At 38.2% G+C, this 16,517-nt stretch overlaps 1 protein-coding gene across 1 annotated transcript; it reads right to left on the bottom strand.

Annotated features, from left to right (window-relative positions):
* Position 1: 1 nt before the first annotated feature.
* Positions 2 to 15,521, bottom strand: LOC127161434 (gastrula zinc finger protein XlCGF7.1-like; the record flags this gene model as incomplete). Its single annotated transcript, XM_051104206.1, has 3 exons — positions 15,447 to 15,521; positions 14,044 to 14,161; positions 2 to 732 (listed from the first exon to the last, which is right to left on the bottom strand). Coding segments are annotated over exons 2-3 (849 nt in total), but the record flags the coding sequence as incomplete, so codon positions are not given.
* Positions 15,522 to 16,517: the final 996 nt, after the last annotated feature.

The raw sequence follows: 16,517 nt of genomic DNA, 5'->3' as shown, positions 1-16,517 counted from the left end.
TCTCTCCAGTGTGAATCCTCATGTGGACCTTAAGGTTTCCATTTCGAACGAAGGTCCTTCCACACTGTTGACAGGTGTAAGGCTTCTCTCCAGTGTGAATTCTCATGTGAAGTTTAAGGGTTTCTTTGACAGTGAAACTCTTTCCACACTGTTGGCAGGTGTAAGGTTTCTCTCCAGTGTGAATCCTCATGTGGACCTCAAGGTTTCCTTTTCGACTGAAACTCTTTCCACACTGATTACAGATAAAAGGTCTCTCTCCAGCGTGTATTGTCATGTGGACTTCAAGGTTTTGTTTTTGGGCAAAATTCTTTCCACACTGTTGGCAGGTGAACAAGCTCTCTCCACTGTGAATTCTCATATGGGAATTAAGGTTGTTTTTCTGTGTAAAACACTGTCCACATTGAGAGCAAGTATAAGGTTTTTCTCCAGTGTGAATTCTCATGTGGACTGCAAGGATTCTTTTTCGAGCAAAACTCTTTCCACACTGTTGGCAGGTGTAGGGCTTCTCTCCAGTGTGAACTCTTATATGAAATTTAAGGCTTTCTTTTCGACTGAAACTCTTTCCACACTGATGGCAGGTAAAAAGATCCTTACATTCAATCTTCTGGACTCTTTTTCGTGAGAAGCACTTTTTAGCCTGTGTGGATTTTTCTCCCATTTTGAAATCATGATCTTTCTCATTCTGCTCTTTCTCTTCTATATCCTTCAACTCTTGACTCTCCTCAATCAGGTCTAAAGTGAAAAAACAAAAACAAATACAAAAGCAGTTTAATGGCAGAAAGAAACAGACACTAAAACCAAGATAAAGCATGAAAATGTACTGAAAACATGCATTTTCTGCAATCCTAGAAACTCTTTGCTTTAAAACTTTCAACCTGGCAATTATCAAATGCTTTGCCAAAGGAGAGATGGTTTATTTTCCAGCATCAATTTCAGCACAACATTCTTTTGGTCAGTATGATGTAGCATATCGGGGCGAATCAGACAATTTTAGATTCGTTCAGAACATTATTGAAACATGAGGATCCGAAATTCCACAAATTCCCCTTTTTCCACCAAGGCAGTTCGAGTGCTGGTTTGGAGACAGAGCCTACTTTCAAATTGGTTCTTTATTCGACATCCAAAGCACCAGCACAGAACCAGGAAAAGTGGTTTGTAAGTAGCACCAAAATATTTCTGGTCTAGAAGTAAGAACCGCTTGCTACAGGGGCTGATGGCAGGGTTACCGTGACCAACAAGATGAACAGAAACTTGAACAGGCTTTGTTTCGAAAGAGCAGCTAAACACAAACATCTTTGGATGTTAATGTAGGTTTGCAAAATCATTGTTAATATTAGGCTTGTTCGGGATGTGTCAGCGCTGCGCGGACTGGTCGTAAAGCTGGAGAGATTTAAAAGCTTAAAGACTCGTCTGCTCTCCAGTCACTCTCACTGTGCTTTGGTGTCATGCACTGGTTGGTCTGTGCGGCGCCACCGCATCTCGAACAAGTCTGGCTCTGTGGTGACTCTCTAGCCCGTGGAAAAGCAAGTTGGTTCTTAGAAGGCTCATCAGTCAAACCAACTCAGAACTGGCAACAGCACTAGCTCTGAACAAGCACCCAGTGCCTGCTGGTGGAAAAAGGGCAAATGAGGCCAAGGACAACATGGATGATCATAAATCAGATAACAGCACCAGCTAGCCTGAAGTCAGCCTAGCCAACCAACTCCTTAACATGCTTTGAACAACTTGCAGCACTAATGCAAAATAACTCTCATTGATAATTCCAACTCAGGAACAAGATTGTCAAATTTGGGTCAAGTACACCAAGATTAATAATTGAAGAGACCCCTTACGACCTGAGACCTTTCCATTATGGGTTTGAGCAGAGGTTTTGTCAGTGCCAAGGTCCTTTCTCCCAGCTCTACTCTTCACAGAAAGCAGATCTGTTAGCAATCTGGTGAGCAAAAATTTTGTTGAGAAATTCCTTGGAGATTTTAAATCAGACTGAAATTTTTAAAATTACCTAAAGTCTCCATTAACACAACAATATTATGTAACCAATTTTCTTAACGTTGAGAGGAAATGGACTCTTCAAGGGACCTTGCATAAAAGATCTATACATAGAGAATAAGTTTGCATTTTTTTAAACTTAAAAATAAGTTTGCTCTCCTGCAATCTGAAGGCCTCTTTGCTTGCTATGGTATAGCTGAGGAAGTGGTCAGTAGGTGCATTTCCATTACATATTTGCACAAAAAAATTTGTGAAATTTTAGATATGTCGATTACAAAAGCTGTTGGAAAATGACGGTGTTTCCATTAATCGACGTTATGCAACTAAAACGTACACTTTTCCTCTCGCTATAAGTCATGACAATGGATTTTGGTAGGTTTACGCATTCACCACACTAGCCTTCAATTTTAAATTGTAGGAGATGTAGGGATCTATCTTCAAAGAAGCAGCACAGAGAGAAACTGAAATGAACCCGGGCACACCTGGTAAAAACACAAACACTGACTAGAGTAGCCGCAATCAGCTCCGCAGACATGTGCAGTGTAAATAAGGGGTTACCCAAGCCTTAATGGCAAGGAAAGCCCCTTATTCAAGCAACTTATGAGGTGTTTTTTTTTTTTTGTTACGACCCTTCATGGGTCGTTAAATGTCTAGGGACGGAGAAGGGAAACATCGGACCAATTTGGACCATTGCCAACCTTACACTCCATGTGTGAATGAGAGTAACCAAAACTGGAGTCAAAATCAAGCAATTTTTTTTTGTTAAACACTGTGACACTTATTTACACTTACAAAATATATATATATATATATATATATATATATATATATATATATATATATATATATATATATATATATATATATATGTGAAAATAAAGAAATTATTTTTTTAAAAATAGAAAAAAAGAAATCTGTTCTGAAAGAAAACTAAACACACCATCCGCTTTACAATGTTGGTGAACTGGGGAGAATGAAGGTAACCTGGATTGTGCCAAAGAAAAAGTAAACAACAAAACCAAAAGAAGTCTTACTCATTTTGGCCTAATCCTAAACTAAAGAAAACTGTGAAAACGAAAAAACTTGTTCTGAGATGTCGTAACTCACCTACACTAACTAACCAAACAGAAAATACAGAAGGCGGCACAAATCCCTAGCCTAGTGTGTCTAAACAACAAAGTCAACCTAAATATGCACCACGTATGTCACATGACAGCTTATCTATGCCTTCAACTCCATCCAGTTTTAACAGCTGTAAATACTCAAAAGTAACAACAGCATGTCTCAATTCGTAAGCATTCATACTTGTATTTTAGCTTTTGTACCTATCATGCACTGTGTACACACAATTTCTCTTATAAAACTAAGCTGTATTCATTAAAAACTAAATAAATTACTTTAAGTTGTATTTTGCCTTACAGGTCAGAATTCGACGAATGAGTTTACAACAGTGCAGTCACATTCTGGAGATTTGTCTGGCCCAGGACCCCAGTCAGATGTTTGACATTATGCATCTCACAGCTTCAGATGCTCCTCCAGCTGGCTGTCCTCAATCTGGACAGCCTAGCTGGTGTGCCTGCACTAACAGCAGAGAGATGTCATCTGACGCAAGTGTTGTGGGCAACAACAGCAGCACTGCATCTCCAGACTCCCCCATATGGAGGCCTATATTTTACAAGAGGGGGTACTACGCTTAGCCAGACAGATATGGACTGATATGAGAGTGTAACAGAGGCCAGCTTGTAGGTGCTGTGCAGGTAAACCTCACTCCCCTGATCTCAAGAGGCGCACTAGCGACTGACTGTCTTTAGCCTCGTTAGTGCGCCCACCTCCCATGCTGGAGACCTGGAACCGCTCAGAGCAAGTAGGACCCGGGGAGAGGGGTTACACAAGCCGTTTCTGATGCTGTGGAGGCTGGGGAAAGCAACAGGCAGTTCCGTTATGCTGCTTACGTCAATTTGTTGTGTGGCAATATGGGGCACTGGGACAGGGTCACAGGGTAGTTATTCCCAGTTGCTGCATATGGACAATTCAAGATAGTTTCCCTGACCCCAATGGACAGTATCAATAATATTAATAATAATAATAATAATAATAATAATAATAATAATTTTTATTTATATAGTGCCTTTCCACACATGAGGTTGCTTTATAAGTAAATTTTAAGAGACAGAAACAAATTACATCAATACTAGAGGCCAGAACACAAACCAAGAGCTGAAAGTAACACTGTACAGAGACTACTTACAAAGTTACATTAAGGGGTACATACAGAATGAAGATAAACATCCATGACAGGGTACAATTTACAGACTGAGAACTGAAGAATAATACTCAGGAAAAAAAGTGTTTTTAAGGGTTTTTTAAAGGAGAGAATGGAGGATGCTTGACGGATGTTTTGGGGAAGAGCATTCCACAATCTGGGGGCCACAACACTGAAAGCCCTAGCTTCCAGAGTCACCAGATGAAACTTAGGGGTGAATAACAATCCTTCCACTAGAAGAACGTAAGGAATATGCAGGAACATAGGGGAGAAGTAAGTCAGATAAATTTGTGGGAGTAAGGTTATGGAGAGCTTTATAGGTGAGAAGTAATATTTTGTAGTTAATGTGCAAAGAAACCCAAAGCCAGTGAAGTGATAGAGGACTGAGGTAATGTGATCATTCTTACTTTTTTGGGTAATCAAACAAGTAGCAGAATTTTGAGCATATTGTAGTCTTTTGATATTTTTAGCTGACAGGCCATAAAGAAGTGAATTACAGTAATCTAGTTGAGATGTGACAAAGGCATGAATAACAGTTTCAGCATCCTGCTTACTGAGAGAGGATAGAATACGAGAGATATTACGTAGGTGGAAAGAAGCCGTCTTTACTACTTTACCAACGTGATCGTTAAATGAAAGAGTCAATTAAAACACCAAGATTACTAACTGCTGTGGAAAGCATAATCAGATCACCATCCAGATCCACCAGTTGACCAGAAAGCTTTGATACAACAGCTTTAGAGCCAATCAGAATAACCTCAGTTTTATCAGAGCTTAATTAAGGTAATTTTGCCTCCAGCCAAAGTTTGAGATCTTTGATGTGATTTGTTAAAGCAGGCACAGGAAACACTGAGGTGGAAGGTGTGCTAAAATAAATCTGAATGTCATCTGCATAACAGTGGAAGTTAAACCCATAGCGTTTGATTATTCGACCAATTGGTAGCATATAAATAGTGAAAAGGAGAGGGCCCTTAACCAGGGCAGTTTCAGTACTGTGTAATGGACGAATGCCAGACTGGAAAGGCTCATAAAGGTTGTGTGTTGTTAAGTAGGCCTGTAACTGGGAGGCAACAACATTTTCTAATAACTCAGAAAGAAAACATAAGTTTGAAGAATCAAGACCATGCTTTTTAAAAACTGGGGTGAGAGCAGCATCTTAAGCTTAGCGTGTACAGTTCCAGTTAACAATGACGTATTAATGAAGTGAGTGATGGGTAGTGACAAAGCGGGCAGGTAATTCTTTAGTAAAGAGGTAGGTACAGGATCAAGAAAACCAGTAGAGGAATTACACAGCCTGATTACCTCATCAACCACTGTGGGGACAATAAAGTCAAAAGTAGAGAAGTTGTGATTATGGCATAAAGAGAGAAGTTCAGTAGTGGGAACTAGAGGCTGATATTTTTTCGGGAATCCCGCGGGTCACGGGGAAACAAAATCACTATTAATAACGTGATTGGGACGGGACTGGAAAAAATGTAAGCGGGAGTGGGCGGAACCGGGAATCGTAATAACACTATGATAACTTTATACAGAAATATACCTTTTAAATAAATAAACTAATTTTGAATTCAGTACTAGTTGTCCTGTCTCTTTATGCTCTCCCCCGGTTTGCTTTGGTGTAGCCGGTTAAGTGAATGGCGTGCTCCACACACCCGTAACAGTTGGTGGCGATAGTGCCAACCACCAATAATGGTAGAGAAGAAGTAGGCTTCTTCACACACTTTTTAGCCGCGAAAATCATAACCAAAATGGAGGCAGACGTGAAAGCTACGCTGCAACGACTACTGTCTGAAAATAATACGTCAGTTGTGCTCACGGATATTTCTGGGCGGTCTGAAATAACTAAAAAATTTTTACGCGTTGAGAAAGATGGCGTGAAAACGCCATATGCCAGCTGCGAGACTTGTAGACAACTGATTAAGTACTATTCAGACTCGGGCACGAGTGGCCTTCAGCGTCACACATGCAAAGCAGCCCTCTCGAGGCAACCGACAATTTCTTCCTTCATGAAACGTAAGGTGCCAGCCACTGTAAAGTCAAAAGTCACAGATGTGATGGCTCGTATGTGCAGCCAGGATCTAAGACCGTTCGCTCTTGTTGAGGGAAGAGGGTTCATTGAAGTGGCTAAAGAGCTCATCAGTATCGGGGCTAAATATGGAAGCAGCGCCGAGGTCGAAGATGTGCTACCGAGTGCACACACTGTTTCTCGCCATGTTGAAGACGAATAGGAAAAAGTAAAGAAACAAGTTATTCACGAACTACAACAGGTAGGCCTGGGTACACTGCTTCCTTTTTATGTTTAATGTTAACCCCCCCCCCCAATTGTTTTTTTTTTTTATTATTTTATATTTAAAGAATATATATATATTTTTTATATTTTACTTTTAACTTTTATATTTAAAGAAGAAACTATATATAAAAATGTGGCATGCAATTGCTTCAAACAATGAAAAAAATAGCTTAGCTTCAAAGCTATTCAAAACATTCAGTGTAAATTGTGATAATCGTAATTAATAATTACAATTACAATTTCAAGGTAATAATTGACAATTATGATTTTTGTCATAATCGTGCAGCACTGATGTTAATGTTTTTTTTTGTTGTTGTTGTTTTTAGCCATTTTTAGAGCCTACTTTTATAGGATTGTAAATTAAAAACATGGTCAAATGGTTATCTGTTAATGTAAGATCCTGCAAAGCCTGAAATAACATTTACATGATATTCTATTCCTTTAGTGCTCACACTGCGTTGTTACAACTGACCTATGGGCAGAAGAAAGAACAAACACAGACTACATAACGGTTACAGTTCATTATGTCCTTGAATGGAAATTGGTGAACCGGGTCCTGGCTACAAGGGAGATTATGGGTGTCAAAAACCATGAAAATATCAGAAGGACTGTGGAGTCCATCCTTCAGGTATCTGTCTTTTAACCCCAGTCTCTTCCTGTGTTACATATATGCGTAGTACATATGCTTAATGGCATTATACTGTATTTATTGGCTTGTCCAAGTAATATGGTACTATTCTATTCAGTGTCTCTTATATTTCTTGTTACCGGTTCTGACTAGTTCAAGCTTTAACAATAATTTACTTGCAAAGTAATCATTATGTTCAATTTATTTGTGTTTGGATTATTTTTTTTTTATGTTTTATTTTTATTTTATTTATTTTTTTTAATCTATCCTAACATATAGGAGTTTGGCATCTTGAGCAAGGATATTATTGTAGTGACCGACAATGGTTCAAATGTGGTCGCAGCTTTCAAGGATTACACTAGACTGTCCTGTGCAGGCCATAACATTAACCTGATTCTTAAATACACATTTGATCATTTGGACGTGGAGAACCCACAGCACCGCCCCGTCATCCACCTGTTTCGGGATGTGAAGACTCTGGTAACACACTTCAAAAGAGCAGGGTAAGATATTTTATAGTCTTGTCATGCCTGTTTGGTGTAGTTTGCAGGTGTTTATACAGTTTATTGTAAATTGTAGTAAATAAAATCTGTAACACTTTACAATAAGGTTCATTAGTTAAGAACTTTAGTTAACATGAACTAAGAATGAACAATACTTCTACAGCATTTATTAATCTTAATGTTAATTTCAACATTTACTGATGCATTATTAAAACCAAAAGTTGTTTAACATTAATGCACTGTGAACTAACATGAACTAACAATGAGCGACTGTATTTTATTAACGTTAACAAAGATGAATAAATAGTGCAATAAATGTATTGTTCATTGTTTGCTCATGTTAGTTAATATATTACTGATACTAATGTTAACAAATGACACCTAATTGTAAAGTGTTGCCATAAAATCAACTGCTGTAATTAATACATTTTCTTGTTCAGCAAGCTATTTTGACTCAACTGTTCTGCTGTTAAACTTTTTTAACAAACAATTGTAAACTAACAAATATTTTAATCTGTCAGCAAACTGACCTGAGATTTCATCACCTTACTTCATGTACATTGTCTCTTTCTTGAATTTCAGATTACAAAAAGCACTAGACAGATCACTTAAGCAAGCTGTGGAAACGCGGTGGAATACCAGACTTGCAATGCTGCAATCCGTAAGGGATGCTCTGCTGTCTGGTAAGCTGCATGAGGTCCTGCTTCATCGAAATGAACTCCGTTATGTCAACGGCATAGACCCAGACCTTCTTGAAGACATTATCCGCCTTCTGGAACCTTTTGATGAGGCTACCAGGCACCTCTCCACTGATCAGACACCTACTCTTCATCTGGTCTTCCCAACCAAGGCAACCCTGCTACGGGGTTTGTTGCATCAGGATGGAGACAGTGTTATTGTTAAAGAGGTAATATAATACAGTCCTCATTTTAATTGTTTTGTTGGTCATTCTGGTAACTAACAGAAGATGGCCATTATCCAATAACAAAGTTGTGTAAATGTAATTTTATTTTTCCTCCTCCTAGCTGAAAAGGATATTAGGCCAGGCAGTGGAACTGAAATTCAAAATCCACCTCTACCACAAGATAGCCACAGCACTCTCTCCTAGCCTGAGGTGTTTCTTAAGAAAAACTCTCAATGCTGAGGAATATGAAGAGGTTATCAACGCTCTGGCAGGAATCGCAGAAAGAGTAGGGATAGAGGAGAGAACCAGTGTCCAACAGGGTAACTCATAGCGTAGTACTAAGAATAGACAGTGCAAATTTCAAAAATAACTACAAAATGTTCTCTCTCATTTATGGAAAGCCACACAGTGTGTGCGCGCACACGCACACGCACACACACACACACACACACACACACACACACACACACACACACTCAGTCAGTACCTACCTACAAGTTGTATATTACCTCCATCAATAAAAGACGAGTATTTAGCACTATATAAAGCATTATGCCTATATCGCAACCTCGATTGTACCATAAGAATCTTTCTTTTTTCTCAGAAGATCCACCGCACCTAGTGGCCACAGGCACAGAGGTGCACAGTTTCTTCTCAAGCTGTGTGCAGGAGGAGGAGAGGGAGGACCCTGGTAACACTAATGAGTCATGGAGCCGCGAGTTGGTGCTGAAATATATGAACAAGCCTACAAAGATAACCGGTCAGTCCCTTCTCAACTTCTGGCAGGAGATGTCAGGTGGGCTGGTGCCAGTTGCCAGGAAGTTGCTGGCAATCCCAGCAACAAGTACCCCGTCAGAGAGGAGCTTCAGTGTTGCTGGAAGATTAATTGAAGAGAGGCGCACCAGTCTCAGTCCAGAATGTGTGGACACTCTCTTGTTCTTGCATAGCAACAGTGGGACTCCATCGTAATAGAAACTCAGTGAAAATTATAATGTGTGTTATATAATGTTCGTGTGCGTGTGCATGTGCGTGCGAGCGTGTGTGTGTGTGTGTGTGCGTATGGATGGATGGATGATTTGCATAAAATTCAACATGAAACACACTGTGCATTGTTAAGATGACTTTCATTTCAATAAAATAACAAATTACATTTTTATTCAGCTAAGCTGGGCATGCTGATCTGTACTGTATTTTTTTTTACTGTAACTGACAGATTCCAGACAAAAAAAACAACAACAACACGGGAGTGGGAGGGAATGGGAGTCATTCTTCTGGGATTGGGACGGGTTGGAATTTCCCCCCAGTTTTTTTATGGGATTGGGATGGGACGGGATTTTTTTTGTGGGAGTGGGACAGGAGAGGTTTGAAAATTCACTCCCGTGTCACCCTCTAGTGGGAACCAAGGTAGGGTGTTGACAGGTATGAGATGTTTTACTCTGAAAAAAGTTCAAGAAAGCACCATACATTAGATCAGAGCCCTCTGCACGGGAGGCTGAGTTAACTTTTTAATCGTAGTAAATAATGTTCTAGGCCTGTTTTTGGACTTATTAATAAAAGTAGAGAAAAAAGATGATTGAGCTGAATTAAAGTCCACTTCCAAAACAAAGATTCACATATAATGTACTCACCCCCTTGTCATCCAAGATGTTCATGTCTTTCTTTCTTCAGTTGTCAAGAAATCATGTTTTTTGAGGAAAACATTTCAGGATTTTTCTCCATATAATGGACTGATATGGTGCAACAATTTTGAACTTCCAAAATGTAGTTTAAATGTGGCTTAAAATGATCCCAAATGGGGTTGTAAAAGAAGAAGAAAGAAGGGTCTCCTCTAGCATAATGAGTGGTTATTTTCATAAAAAATAATACAATTTATATACCTTTTAATGTCAAACGCTCATCTTGTCTTACTCTGCCTGAACTGTTTTTGTTCCGGTTCATGTATGTCGAAAACCCCCCATCTCATGTTTTCCCTCAACATTAAAATTGCCCTATATCACTGTTTTACCTTTTTTGTTAAAGGTTTTTGATCTTCTTTGCATGTTTACTTTGCAAAGACTGAGTTAGTACTTTTACAGCGATGTAGGATGATTTTGAAATTATTTTTGAAGTTCAGGGAGAAAATACGATTGGAGTTTTTCGACATACACTAACTGTCTTGAGCCAGAATACAGAGTTCAAGGAGAGCAAGACAAGACGAGCGTTTGAGAACAAAAAAATATTTAAATTGTATTTTTTTAAATGAAAATAACCGATCATTTAGCTAGATAAGACCCTTCTTCCTCAGCTGGGATCATTTACAACCGCATTTGGGATCATTTGAAGCTGCATTTAAACTACATTTTGGAAGTTTAAACTCGGGGCACCATATCAGTCCATTATATGAAGAAAAATGCTAAAATATTTTCCTCAAAACAATTTTTTTTTATTACTGAAGAAAGAAAAAAAGACATGAACATCTTGGATGACAATGGGGTGAGTATATGTTAATCTTTGAATTTCTCCTTTTTGGAAGTGAGCATTTCAGTTATTGTCAGAGACAAAGTTTAAACATTCCTTTCCCAGTTCAAGGGCAAAAACCACTTTGCTGCACATGTAGATGTTTGCTAATGGTTTCCATTTGAATGATAGCCATCAGGCCATCAGTCTCACAGCCAAACAAGATTTATTTGAGAAAAATATTCCATGCATGCCTCGATGCACAACACTCACCACAAGGATACACAGAACAAAGATCCTGAATAAACAATTCACTTTCCCAGTCCTGTTAAAACAGCACCAAAGAATTATTTTTTTTTATTTATGTTTTAGTATGGTGAGATGGTGGAGCACAACAACGCTGTCTAAAGTGCTGCAGCTGCTAACTTAACCGATTTTGCTTGTCTCAGTCTGCTCAATCTTAGTGATGTCAGTGCCCTAAACAATGAAACAATTTGTTTTTGCAGATGTCTTGCCTTTTTCAGAGAAATCTTCTGTTGGTTTTAGTAGGTTAGTTCAAAGTTTTAGTATGGAGGTTATGAAAGTGCCCATACACCGCATTCATTTTCAATCTGATTTGGTCACGGATTTTGTGGAGGTAGGAGTACGTCCTGTGTTGCCAGTGAAAGGGGTGTCTTTCATTTTAGGAAATGACTTAGCCGGTGAGAAAATAATACCCTCACTAGAAGTAATTGACTTTCCACTAACCCAGTTTAAAGAAGATGAGCTGTTTCAGAAATATCCTAATGCATTTCCGGCATGTGTTGTTACACGTGCCCAAGCTAAAGAACACAATGATATATTTTTATCTGACACTTTCCTTTGTGCAGATGGTGTATCTGGAGATGTTGCAGTAACCAAGCTCGGCGACACTGAGGCTAAGGAAGTTGTAGGGAGCGACTCTTTACCATTAACGGTAACACGTGAGAAACTTGTTGAAGCTCAAAATAATGATCCTTCATTGGTAAAATGTTTCAAACTGGCTGAGAACGCCGAATTCGATAACGTTTCATTCTTGGTTAAAGATGGGTTACTTATGCGAAAGTGGCGTAAAAGTAATTCTACTGAGAGTGAGTGGAACTTTGTTTATCAGGTGGTAGTCCCTACTATCTTTCGTCCGCAGGTTTTGTCCCTGGCCCATGATCACACGTTAGCAGGACATTTAGGGATAACCAAGACCTACAACCGCATCCTTCAGCATTTCTTTTGGCACGGTCTCAAGCGGGATGTAATACGGTACTGTAAAACTTGTCACGTATGTCAGTATGTGGGTAAACCTAATCAGGTGATTCCACCTGCTCCTTTGATCCCGATTCCGGTGTTGAGCGAACCTTTTAAGCACGTCATGGTAGACTGTGTGGGGCCTCTACCAAAGTCCAAATCCGGTAACCAGTTTTTACTCACAATTATGTGTACCGCTACTAGATACCCAGAGGCTATTCCACTGCGTAAAATTACAGCTAAGGCAGTCGTGAAAGCCTTAATAAAATTTTTCACTACGTTTGGTTTGCCAAAGGTCGTTCAGTCTGATCAAGGAACTAATTTTCTTTCTAAATTGTGCTCACAAGTTTTTAAAACGCTCAATATTACGCACCGTACATCTAGCGCTTTTCATCCTGAAAGTCAGGGAATGTTGGAGAGATTCCATCAGACACTTAAAGCAATGTTGAGGAAGTATTGCATAGAGTACAGGGGTTTTATTATGAGGTGGCGATAATAAGCTTGTTCATGGCTTTTAATTTACAAAGTTTTCTCGATAATCCCTCGTTTGAGGTAATTGAAGAATGTAGAAAAGATGACTTATTTTTAATAGCTACCCACTTCAAGATTCCAATTGCAAAGCAATGGTTAAAAAAAATCTTCAGCCTAAACGCCAACTAACTACGCTCACTAAAACAAAAAAAGATACAAACAGCAGCTTCCGCTCCTACCCTGATGTTTCTATACAAGCGAATTTCTACATGTTGCATCGTGTAGGTCACGTGACATACTAACCTTGTCTCAACACTATGAGCCAAAGATAAATCCCGTTGTCAACTCTTTACAAGAGCGAAAATCGCATCACAGCACAATCGGGTAACGAGACAGCAGAAAAAAGATACAACAAGTAGAAAATGAAAGTTAATTAACACTAGAGATTCCGAACTCTCGGTGGACAGCGTGACAAACAAGTGAGAGCTCCACAAAGGAAAACCGCGCTCTCCCGTCTTGCGTCACTTCCGAATCCTTAAAGCAGGCAGGCGTAGGGGATTGGCTCAGAAGTAGGCGTTGTCCTCACAGTAATAGGTGATCGATCCGGCAGTCATCCAATCCTAGACTCTGGCCATGAGAACAAGGACCAATAGAAAACACAAACCTTTCCTCACAGTATTACCGAACGTAACAGTTATCATGGACTATTTTACATCCAGAGATGAAGGATCGGATGATTAAGTTACTAAAGAGAAGGAAGACGTTACTAAATGTCATCAGTGTTTGTGAAGGAATGTCAGTTTTTTGACGTTCGTCTGCCAGTCTCGCTCTGTCGGCATAGTGTTTGTGAACGCGCTGATGACGTATTTTGTTTGTGCAAACAGGGTAGGCAGAGGTATGCAAATATATGTTGACAGCCAGGTAAGACAGCTAATTAAAATGCTTGATTGGACAAACATTTCTTGGTCCTGCACCTTTCACATAATATATAAATTATCTATAAAACACTTTTGCACCTTTAAGTGAATAAATGGTTTTCATTGTTTTCAATTCATTAGTTGATATTGGGCAGTTAACAGTGAGGCTCCTATGTACTATCACTGGAGTTATTAATAAGTTATTAATAGGATGTTCTCAGCTGTACTGAAAGGCAGCTTTAATATTTACCTGGTCATGTGATCTCAACATGTCAAAGAAAACCAAGTAAATTAGGACACTCACATGACATTCTTCATAAATATCATTCATTTCTGTAGAGACTGACATTTTAATAAGGATCAAATGAGAATGAAAACCAACCTGTTTGTTCCTCGGTATCTTCTTGTTTTACTTCTTCAAACTTCACATTTTCAATCCTCATGTCTTCACTCTCCTCTTCAATCTTCACATCTTCACTCTCCTCTTTAATAAACACCATCTTTATAATAGTGTGAATAAACAAAAAAAGCTCAATTCAAATCAGCTCTTTAGTTCAATAGTCAGTGCACTGCTAAGAGAATCAGTCAGTGAGAGTTAATGGCCTTAAATGAGCTGATTATCCAAAAAAAGCACTACAAATTAAAACAAAAACACAGACAGTTTCAGTGCATTTGTTTAGGTACTGAATGACCTATGGATTCACTTTTTAGATTGCACTTCACTGATTTTATTATTATAGATTTGGTTTGTAAAAGCTATTTGTTGTTCTTGTTGCATTTACACAGCTTTAGCAGCAGAGGAGATGATACATTTGTATTTTTTAAATATATAAAACAATTTTCTTTACTTGGATGAATTTGTCTGTCTTTTATCAGATTTACCAATTGTTATAAGATTTCTAGTACTCTGCTTAGTTTCAGGTAGCCAAAGACAAGTTAAAGCTTCAGGGGATGTTTTTATGCTAAGAAAAGCAGGCATTAAAGTCCAAAACCTGACTTGAAATAACCTAACAAATCAAAGCAGTTTAATAAATGTCAATTTAAGTTCACACAATCTCACTAATGTAATCCATGTTCAGTGAGTCAAGATAACAGATGTGATGTTTATTCTTAAGAAGCTCTTAATGTCAATCATGGATCAAATCAATCCACCACAACAAACATCAAATATATTTGTGCTGTTTTCATCAGAGCATAATGGTTCTTCATCTTTAACTGTTAGAAAGTCATGCAAATATATCCGTTTTGTTTTCAGGCGTAGGCAAGGCTTTTTTTTATTTGTTTGTTTGTTTTTCATTAAGGTCTGTCTGAAAATGAGGGGAAAATAGGGTTTTTAATCACTCCATGTACACTGAGAGATATAAAAGTTGTTTTCTTTGTTTAAGTCCAGTAAAACTGTTAAGTGGTTCAGGGCTACTTTGAATGTAATTTTAATGACCATAAATATGTTCACATCTCATGCCAGAAGAGAGAAGAACAGCGAAAATATTCATGTATAATGATATCTTTTTCACAGAAAGAGCAGCTGTAATCTATATTCAGATGAAAACGCTCTAATGTTTCTATCAGGTGATTTTTCCATCATCATTTGCCACCGATTGAATTTATATTTAACAATGAATGATGCTCGATGTCAGGAGACGCAGCTTTTCTTTCACTTATTTGCTGATGCGTTTAACCCTCAATAATAACGTGCATTCACGTCACATCTCACACTGAGCGCTAATTAAGCCTTTTTTTATATTGTTAGCGTTGACTCAAAAATGTTGATAGTTAAACACAAACCTTTCTTCAGCTGAATCACAACAGATGCAGGAGCGCAGCCTCATGACGTCACACCACACCAAAATAAAAGTCCTGTTCAAACACAAATGTCAAACGTGCTGGAAAATGTGCTTACAACAGAAGTAAACCGTTTAAACGATAAACATGTATTCAGAGTTTTATTCTTTTTGAAGACAAGATGTTATCTAGTTGTGCACTGAAAATAACTGCCAATGAAAGATTGTGCAGTGAAGGCAGTAAACCACATCAGCTTTGTCAATGAAACTAAATCATTGTTTTTGCCACAGATTGTTTAAAAACAAAAATAAACAAATGCAACAATAAATAGGTAATGACTTACTATTTGTTGTGCAAAATTAAACATTTGACTTCAAAATATAAGTGTTTTTGATAATATTAAATAAAATATCAAATGTGTACTCATGAGCCTTGCTTTTATATTTATTTATTTATTTATTTACTCATTTATTTTTGCACAGTTGGTTTGTGTTACTTTCACTTGGGCATGTACCAATCCATCACATAACTGCTAAACCTTGCTTCACAATATGCTGTACAAAACTGCAATGATGTTTGTTATGTTTGAGTTATGTTTTCAATCAGGTGGGGTACAAGTGATTTCAACACATCTCAGCTGGTTTTAATTTGCATTTTGGATGCTGTGATCATGTTTAGCTAAGAAGACTGCCACTCCAGTTTGGTGTTTATTGTGTCTTTACAGTTCAAAACACAAAGCTGACAATTCTGGCTATGCTTTTGATCTACTGTCATGAGAGACTGCTTTAATGTTGTCTACAGAAATGTTGAATTTTGCAATAACCTCTTTCAGCCATGTTGCTGTTAGTACCAGTATGTTGTTCATCAAGAGGCAAGAGTTTTCATTTTCCAGTCCTCTGTGATAAAGTGACACCAAGATATTCTTCTGTTGCAAGGCCAATTCAACTGTCAGCTGTCAGTGCAATGAAGCTTCTTCTTTCCTGAATAGTTTCTTAAGCTTTAAAATGCATCAGAATATTTTATTTAAAAATATTACTTTAAGATTCAATTTTAAATCTTAGTGGTTAAATTGTT

Source organism: Labeo rohita, unplaced genomic scaffold, assembly GCF_022985175.1.
Source record: "Labeo rohita strain BAU-BD-2019 unplaced genomic scaffold, IGBB_LRoh.1.0 scaffold_65, whole genome shotgun sequence".
Taxonomy (NCBI): Eukaryota; Metazoa; Chordata; class Actinopteri; order Cypriniformes; family Cyprinidae; genus Labeo; species Labeo rohita.
This window is presented reverse-complemented; position numbering and strand designations above follow the sequence as displayed.